The sequence below is a fragment of the Littorina saxatilis genome, linkage group LG4 (assembly GCF_037325665.1).
Source record: "Littorina saxatilis isolate snail1 linkage group LG4, US_GU_Lsax_2.0, whole genome shotgun sequence".
Taxonomy (NCBI): Eukaryota; Metazoa; Mollusca; class Gastropoda; order Littorinimorpha; family Littorinidae; genus Littorina; species Littorina saxatilis.
In genome coordinates this window covers 19,487,020-19,497,037 of record NC_090248.1, presented here as the reverse complement: position 1 = coordinate 19,497,037, position 10,018 = coordinate 19,487,020, and the positions used below count along the sequence as shown (strand labels likewise).

General features: G+C 42.2%; 1 protein-coding gene across 1 annotated transcript in view; it reads right to left on the bottom strand.

Annotated features, from left to right (window-relative positions):
• The window catches only part of LOC138964184 (receptor-type tyrosine-protein phosphatase mu-like), a gene marked incomplete in the record, with an annotated part of 322,563 nt that extends 319,656 nt beyond the window's left edge, over positions 1–2,907 (bottom strand). The window contains 2 exon segments of the mRNA XM_070336077.1: positions 2,255–2,355; positions 2,562–2,907. Coding sequence (XP_070192178.1) covers positions 2,255–2,342 — 88 coding nt within the window.
• Positions 2,908–10,018: the final 7,111 nt, after the last annotated feature.

The following is a 10,018-nucleotide window of genomic DNA, read 5'->3' as shown; positions in this document are numbered from 1 at the left end:
CTCTCTCTCTCTTATTATGGCAAGATTCCGAGGTGGAATAACAGAACTATTTGTGCACGTTAATCGATATAAGAGATACGATGCGGATAAATTATGTTGTTATGCCCCTTTTTTCCAGGGAAAGTAAAGAAGATGAGTTTTATTTTGTGCTTTGTTGCCCCGCACTTCGTGATTTGCGATGCCAGTTTATTCCTGCTAAGTTTTATAGAAACCCAAGTTTACACAAGTTTTCTATGCTTTTGGCATCTGTGAATGAAGGTATTGTTCGAAAGTTGTCAGCTTATCACGGTGTACAAAGCATTTCGGCTACGTAGTGTTGTTATGTCTTAGTTCATGTAAGCCTACGGTATATTTTATTTGAAATGTAATGTCTTAGTTCGTGTATGAACTATGATTTATTTCATTTGATTTGTGTGCAAATGTCATTATGTCATTTACAATCAAAATATTAATCATGATAAATGATACTAACGTTCGCAGCTGCAAGCCGTTGTAGATCTACTCTATAACTCCGCGACGGCCGTGTCAATCAAACGAGATGGTTATGTCTACCCTAATCGATCACCGACCGTATTGCCACTAGATCAGTCTATCAGTTCCAGACTTGGCATGCCGAAATGAGATAAAGTAGAGGAGAAATAAATCTTATACATGTGAAACTAGTACCAACATGCACAGCTTGGACTGGTTTGAGGCTGTAGTGTGTACATTGTGTGTTTTCACTGTTCCGGTAGAATAGATCTACACGCAGTTCGACGCTACAACTTTTACTGATTTTCCAACATTTAACGAGAGAAAAATTGAAGAAACAATCCTCACCTACTCTCTTCCTTGGGAAATTTGAACATCCTCAAGCCTTTGGCATGTGCGTTTGAGCAATTGATGGCCGAACACCATGCCCCACTGCGTTTTCGCGTTGGCGCGACCATGCTTGTGCAGCACGATATCACCACTGCTGTGGAAAGAGAAAGTAGGTGGTTCCATGTTTCCGCGTGGTGGCGCCACTGGGCTTCCGGTCTCACTTTTCAGCACCGTATGGAGCGTCTCTGTATACTCTATAGTCTCTGGTACAGTTCTAGGCGCTCTGCAGTGATGCCGTGTGAGATGAAATTTTATACGGCCAGTAGATTGCAGCCATTTCGGCGCATATTTACCTTTCGCGGCCTATTATTCCAAGTCACACGGGTATATAGGTAGACAATTATTAACTGTGCCCAAGCAATTTTGCCAGGAAAGACCCTTTTGTCAATAGTGGGATCTTTAACGTGCACACTCAATGTAGTGTACACGGGGGGAGGGTTCGGACACCGAAGAGAGTCTGCACACAAAGTTGACTCTGTGAAATAAATTTTCGCCGAACCTGGGATCGAACTCACGCTGACAGCGGCCAACTGAATACAAATCCAGCGCGCTACCAACTGAGCTATATCCCCGCCGGATACAGGAGCGCGTGTGCGTAAAAGTTTGTCCCTGGTCAAACTTATTACACATGGGTTCCAATACTTCCACTAATTTTGTTAGATATGTCTTTGAGAAGTGCTTCTTTATCCTACATACATGAGAGAGACACTCGTGAGATAATAATCGTTCAAATCACACGTGTGTATATCATATAAAAGAGGTCATGTCAAGCAAGTCTGGCAGGGACCTGTTTTTCCACTGCTTATGATGCCAAAGTCACCGAGACAAACGTCATTATATAAGAAAAAAACATGGCGCTCGCTAATTACCCTCGATGAATTTTTAGTACTAACACGTCACACCACACTTTCAGTACAATAAACCGTTCTGAGTACTGAGTTCTCTCTCTCTCTGCAACAACCCTGGTAAATGAAGATTTATAAAATGCTTATGTAATCCATTCTATCGTATCTTTCTCTCTTTGTCAGACAGAAAAGATCACAGACAGACATATATTTAAACACACAGACAGAAAGACAAACACACACACACACACACACACACACACACTGACGCACGTACGCACACACGCACGTACTCAACCACACACACACACACACACGTGAAAACACGCACGCACGCACGCACGCATGCACGCACGCACGCACGCACACATACACACGCACACACACACAAACACACTCACTCACACACACACACACACACACACACACACACACACACAAACACACACACACACACACAGAGTGGGCAGGGTTCTGTGTGTGTGTGTGTGTGTGTGTGTGTGTGTGTGTGTGTGTGTGTGTGTGTGTGTTTGTGTCTGCAAACTCACCAAAGTGGTGTGAGGAACACTCGCTTGAAATCAGCAGGCCACACAGCAGAAACGTGTGAAAAATCAGCCTTGATGCCATGGTTTCCATGCCGCGAGTTCAGCTGCGAATTCACACAATGACTTGAATTAAACCATCGAAGCTATGCACTAAAGCTGTAGTTCTTCGAGCTGTACTGCATGTGTATCTTATAAAGCTGTCTTGGGACAATATTTGCCGGTGTGTTTTCCTGTTATGCTCTTTCTGACCGTTGTGCATGTGAAGCCGATTATTTCGGGCTGGTGTTATTATAACCTTGGGCCAACTCACGCTGATGTAGCTGAATTTGATTCTGAAGATGACTTGAGTGTACTTCAGCACTCTCTTACACGAGCATCAAAGGGACAACAGTGCTCTCCCAACGCCAACTGGGAAGTACTTCCAATTGACGAATAGGAAGGCTCGATGGAGGAACCGTTTTAAAAAAACAGCAGTTACACAATTCTGTGAGATGTTTTCGACGAGTAATCAGCTACAGATGAATACAATCACTGTTGTACTTCAAGTGCGTACTCCAGAAAGACCACCAAAGCTACCCAGAATCGAACTAGGAAGTTGTAACGATCGACACAAACAAGGCACAAGCGGACTACACACTGATAGTGTGTTATCCTGACTGGGAGAGCTTATGAAGGCGTCTATTTAAAGGTGCATATGTTACGGCAAATGAACAGAGATCCCGATTTTATTTTGCTCTTTATTGAAACACATCATTGCAACGATTTAAATTCGAAGTCATGTTTGTTTTAAAACCGAAAAGAAAATTACATTTCGAAAAGTAGACTTTGGTTCTAATGATAACTCTGTAATCGCTGAATCTCTTGTTTTTATTTCTAACTAAGGAACCATGTACATTTTCCCACCAAGAACAATATTGCACGATACGAAAAACATTTAGCATGCTCACCAAGATGTAGAGATTCGACAAATGGATCGAGACATCTCTCTTGGTAGACAATAAAGGTTAACATTTCAGCATAGTACAATAATAATTATACTAACAATGGGCAACATTAACCTGAAATACATCAAAGAGCAGTTGATATCAAAAAGTCACGTCGATATGTTAACACACTCCGAGCTTAAATGTACAAAGTCATCGTGAACATTGTAACTCAGTAGTACAGAAGCCAGACGGGGAAATAGAATAATACAGATGGAAACAAAGCCAATCGACATTTTCATTTCATTAAACTTGTTCGGGGAGCATAATTTGATCAGTTTATGCAGACGTCCTGCCTTTCTTTGACACATTAGGTAATTGCAAACTAAAGTAGGTACGCTGATAGGAACATTATCTTCTTTCTCACATATCAATATCTTTTGCTCAAATCTTAGAAACACTATTTTTTATGTATAAATATTGCGAAATTACGCATACTCTTACACACCTACACACCCAAAACACGCGGGGACACGCGGGGACAGTTTAACTGCACGCGGGGACACGCGGGGACGGTGAAATAGCACGCGGGAACGTTATTTTTGACATTCTGAAAACAGAAAAAAAAAATAAAAAAAAAAAATTAAGAAATAAAGTTTTTTTTTTTTAATAAATACATAAAGGATAGTCAAAATGTTATTATATAACGTCCCGGCGTGCTAATTCACCGTCCCCGTGTGTCGCCGTGTGTCCCCGCGTGTTTTAGACACCCCCTGTGTCTAAAACACGCGGGGACAGTTTAACTGCACGCGGGAACGGTGAAATAGCACGCGGGGACGTTATTTTATAACATTCTGGAAAAAAAAAAGTTTTTATTTTATTTTGTTTTAAAATAAATACATAAAGGATAGTCAGAATTTTATTATATAACGTCCCGGCGTGCTAATTCCCCGTCCCCGTGTGTCCCCGCGTGTCCCCGCGTGTATTAGACACACCCGTGTCATGTGTGTGTTAGTAAAATAAACAAGATATTGGCGCTTTGAAATTGTTCAAACTAAAATTCGCCGACAGCAGTGATAAACACAAAGCTGGTACGCCCGGGTGACGGAAGATTATAGGATTTATTGGTGGACTGAATTGAATAGTCATGTGAGTTGTTTTCCATACCGTTTATACAATATTCATAACTAGATGATTACCCGCTTCGCCGGGTACCGGCTTCGCCGGGAAGAAGTAGAGCCGAATACCAGGCTGTGCCTGGGACCCGGCTTTGCCGGGTGTACGCCAGCTTCGCCGGCGCACGAAGGAAAGGAGATAAACGCGCAAAACACTGGAGACCTTCTAAAAATAGTAACGTGCAGTGACCTTCTAAAAATAGTAACGTAGTAACGGGAATATGGATTGACGCCACACGGAGGAAGGGAGATAATCGCGGCTGAAAACACTGGAGAAGATAAGGAAGAGTTACTGGTAGTGGATCCCGACAACAACAACAAAAACAACAACAAAAATCGGTTCAGCGCGCACAGCGCTGCGCGCTGAGAGCACGTGTTGAAATATCTCATCGATGAGGTTGTGTCCGGGGTGTAGCTGAATACGGTGTCCAAATTTGAAAAAAGATCCACCGAGAACTTTGGCCGTGCATCGCGAACAGACAGACAGACAGACAGACAGACAGACACTAGTCGTATATATATATATAGAAGACTGGCTGAAAGACTGACAGACAGGCAGGCAGACAGACAGACCGGCAGAATGAGTGATACACAGATAGACAGATAGTTATACTGAATGAAAGATAGACACACAACAACGCATTGACAAACAGACATATGAACATACAAGTATACAGATAGAAAGACCGATAGATGTACAGACAGACAGACAGACAGACAGACAGACAGACAGACAGACAGACAGACAGACACATTAATATAATGTGTATTGTTGCTGTAATGAAGAGTATTATATTGAAGATTGATTGTAAGGCGCTTAGAACTATTTTAGGATTTGCGCCATATCAATACCCTTATTATTATTTAAGTTATTGAGACATCCCAGTGCACTAAGGGATTTATAGAGCAAATCGAGAAAATTCATTATTGAACGAAGCGCATAGCGCTGAGTTCAATAATTATTTTCGAGATTTGCTCTATAAATCCCTTAGTGCACTGGGATTGTTTCAATAACGATATTGTCAGTACCGCCAGAGAAAAAAGAAGATTCAAAACGCACATTTTGCAACGCGCATTTGGATAGGCGTAACTGTGTGGTCAGGTTTGTGTCACTGGATCTACTTTTGTGTGGGCTGTCTCAAGTGTGTCGTGCTTTCGTCACACGCAAACTCTTGTTTTAATTTCTGTTGGTAAATTCCAGTGTAGCGTTAAGCTAAAAACTGATGATCTTTCATAGAGACCTCATTTAAACTCGGAGAAAGGACTGTGCTCTTAATTATTTGCGATTCGAAACCTTCATCGAGCTTCGACAGATTGACTGTGCAGAGTTTTGCCCCTTGCCAAGGTCGACGGAAAGAACATTTTCAAAATAAATGTGGCATGTTTCTCGTGTGGTATATTCACTCATCGGGGAGTCTGGTACTAAATATGAACGGTAAGAATGCTCTGAACCCTACACGTATTATATCCCCATCGTTTTATCGTTCACATTTGCCCAACATGTTAATTTGCTGAGCGGGATTTATGTCGTCTGCTACTGCACTGAGTCTCATTTCAAAAACAACTTTGCTCGTCACGTTGCACTGAGTCTGCACGCATGAGGCAGGCTGGTAATAAGTCTTATATATGGTAAGAACGTTCTAAACCCTACACGTTTTCGATTCCGATTGTTCTTGCCTTGAAATAATAATTCGGAAAACATTCATTTACTGAACAGATGCAGTCGTATTTCAGTGTAGTCTGCTACGTGCTGATCTAGCTGCTACCGTCTCTGCTGCTACGTTATCGGAATAACACTTGTGTTTTCTGTTAGCTGCTGGGAATTGTATACTAACTCATCATTTGGTCATGTGGACAATAAACTACATGCCACTAACATGGCATAATTATGAGAGGAATCTTCGCAAGTCGAAACTGAAAAATTAGACACAGCGGGTTCTATTTGTAGATCAGTGGCAACTGTGGCACAGGCACATGCAATCTGTCAGAAAAAAACCCATCTTCTGCTTTAATTGAGAAGCAGGAAATTTATGGTCTTAATCATTGGTATTGTGGTGAATATAAGCCACATGTCATTAATTAATTCTGAGGATGAGAGTACACTCTCGCTTAAGCAAAGGGCGGAAGAATACGCTCTGTGGAAAAGTTAGCGCACTCCAAGAGTGCGCTAACAGTTTTAGCGCATCGCCATTAGCCAATCAACTGGTTCACATCAGTCATGTGACACCAGTACTTACTGACAATTATTATTATTATCATTATTATTATTTAAGTTATTGAGACATCCCAGTGCACTAAGGGATTTATAGAGCAAATCGAGAAAATTCATTATTGAACGAAGCGCATAGCACTGAGTTCAGTAATTATTTTTGGAGATTTACTCTATAAATCCCTTAGTGCACTGGGATTGTTTCAACAACGATATTGTCAGTACCGCCAGAGAAAAAAGAAGATTCAAAACTCACATTTTGCTACGCGCATTTGGATAGGCATAACTGTGTGGTCAGGTCGTGTAAGATCTACTTTTGTGTGGGCTGTCTCAAGTGTGTCGTGCTTTCGTCACACGCAAACTCTTGTTTTAATTTCTGTTGGCATATTCCAGTGTAGCGTTAAGCGAAAAGGTGATGATCTTTCATAGAAACCTCATTTGAACTCGGAGAAAGGACTGTGCTCTTAGTTATTTGCGATTCCGCGAAACCTCCAGTCGAGCTTCGACGGATTGACTGTGCAGAGTGTGTGTGTGTGTGTGTGTGTGTGTGTGTGTGTGTGTGTGTGTGTGTGTGTGTGTGTGTGTGTGTGTGTGTATGCGTGTGTTGTGTGTGTGTGTGTGTGTGTGTTGTGTGTGTGTGTGTGTGTACTTTAAGTAGTACGGACGTGTATTTCAATACCGTAACGGAACTTTCAATCTTAAGATAGTTGCGCCTTATTTCGTAAAGTATATTCAAAATACCTGCTTTCTACTGTCTTTGGTGATTTGCATATCCTTCAAATCCCCTCAGATTTCACTTGCGAGCTGTGCACAATCAGTTCGATCAATGCGGCCAGGAGTTTATATCTTTTATAACAAATGGTTTTAATAACTTAAAATATTGCGCGTTAAACACTTTTCTTTTTGTTTTTTCCTGATAAAGCAAACCTTGAACTAACAGAAAACATGTATGTTAAAATAGCCTAACCACTTTGAAATACGACCTCAGGTGTATACTCCAGCCTTAAAAGACTTTCGATAGCTTATTATTCTCCCGAACATGTTCTGGTTATTTGGGGTGTGCAGTGCTGTTTTCCTTTTGTTGTAGCAAATCAGGAGTTCCGGTTGCAAACAAAAATTCAAGTTTGCTTCATCGCCTCTGTCGTGTATCGACCACTTCTTAGTCGCAGTTGTTGCTCCACTGCTGTCTTGTTCAGTCATGCAGGTGGCGGGGAGTAGCAACCAACCTGTTATCGCAATCAAAGAAATACCGCGAGTATTTTGTCACAGGTTAGCGATTGGTGTTAGCGGTAGAGACAAAGGTCCAAGTGTCACTAAAGAGAAAGGTGTTGCGAGGATGTTTTGTTGAGGAAGATGAGAGGGGGTTGAGTGACCGTCAAAGTCATAATGCGATCAGCTAAGACAATAAAATGGGCATGGCCCATACTTAGACTTCATGGTCACTTGCACGTGTCAGCCGCCCTGAAAAGAGAGTGGTTATGGCAGGGGTGCCGAAAAAGAGACGACACCGTGGATACGGTGGGTCTATTCTTTAATGTGAAGTGTGTTTGAGTATAGAATTGAGAGGGTATGCTTTCTCCCAGTTTCGAGAGTAAAACGAAACAAGTCGCGTGAAGCGATATAAACACATTTAGTCAATATAAACACCACAAACCAATCATCGCGGAGACTACATTCAGATAGTCTCGGCAAAACATACCGAAGACCGGGTCACGCTCGCCGCCGCGAAGTATACGCGTCCGCAGTACTTACTGAACCTTTGTTTGTTTGTTTGTTTGTTTGTTTGCTTAACGCCCAGCCGACCAAGAAGGGCCATATCAGGGCGGTGCTGCTTTGACATAATTATAACGTGTGCCACACACAAGACAGAAGTCGCAGCACAGGCTTCATGTCTCACCCAGTCACATTATTCTGACACCGGACCAACCAGTCCTAGCACTAACCCCATAATGCCAGACGCCAGGCGGAGCAGCCACTAGATTGCCAATGTTAAAGTCTTAGGTATGACCCACGACTCCCGATCACGGGGCGGACGCCTTACCACTAGGCCAACCGTGCCACTTACTGAACCTATTTTCGTTCATTCTGATCACATTTTTAGAGTAAACATGACATATCAATATATTTTTGAATTCAGAAGAAGACAAGGAATACAATGCAATCAATCTTAAATCTGTTTGCGAAAAATCGGTTTAAATGACAAATGTAATGAGCAAACTCATTAATTAACTTTTAAGCCTCCAAGCTGAAATGCAATACCAAAGTCCGGGCTTCGTCGAAGATTACTTGACCAAAATTTCAACCGAATTGGTTGAACATTGAGAGCGTGACAGTGCTGCCTCAACTTTTACAAAAAGCCGGATATGACGTCATCAAAAACATTTATCATAAACACGAAAAAACCATCTGGGGATATTATACTCAGGAACTCTCATGTGAAGTTTCGTGAAGATCGGTCCAGTAGTTTTCTCGGAATCACTGTATACATACACACACACACACACACACACACACACACACACACACACATACACCACTACCCTCATCTCGATTCCCCCTCTATGTTAAAACATTTAGTCAAAACTTGACTAAATGTAAAGACGTCGGCTGGTCGTCCATGACAGGAAAGCGAGACTTGGGACATAAATTGAGTGGTCGCTGGTCGCGTCAGACAATGGTCTTTATGAAAAGGTGATGGATATAGTAAAAACCGTCGGGACTCCTTTGGGATGTCTTTGTGGGTAGGTGGTCTTTATGGACAGGTTGTCGCCAGGGGAGGTTCGATTGCATTTAGTAATCGTTTGGACAGCTTCGCTGCGGAGGTAGAAGGGAATCAGACAGAGGCACTACTTTTGTCGCTTTGCTCTCCAGATTCTCATTGTTTACCCATCCAACAGACATAATAACGACTTCCTGGCCTTGGTACGAATTTGTTTCGAAGAAAAATAGGAAAATTCTACTCAGGGTGCATTTGGGCAATTTCAGGTGTCCTACGTCCCAACTCTGTGCACAGACTAAGCGTGACTGTCATCTCTTTTTACACACAGAAGGCAAATAAAGAGAAATGAAAATAATATATCAGCACTGCACTTTTCTCCACAAACACACATAACAAATCTCTGAAAGAATAACTCTTTGGGGATATACTCTATAGTCATGTGACCAGCTTATAATCATTTTGTCAAAGGAAGTACTTTAAGTTTTGTTCGCAGTGTGGTCATAGGACGCAGGGCCGTCCATCTTGTAATTTGATGCGAGAGCCCCAACGTGGAAACGGAAGATTAGTGACATAGGGACATCCAGATTCAACCTTCGTCAGACGAACATTCGTCGGTGGTGGGGATTTCCTCTCTATTTTTAACTTTGTGCCTCAATGCGCATGCGCTTGGTTTTTCGCGCCCACCACTGCTTGCCGAAGACCGGGATCTGCGTGGTGAAAAAGGCGTGTTTGACGAACCTC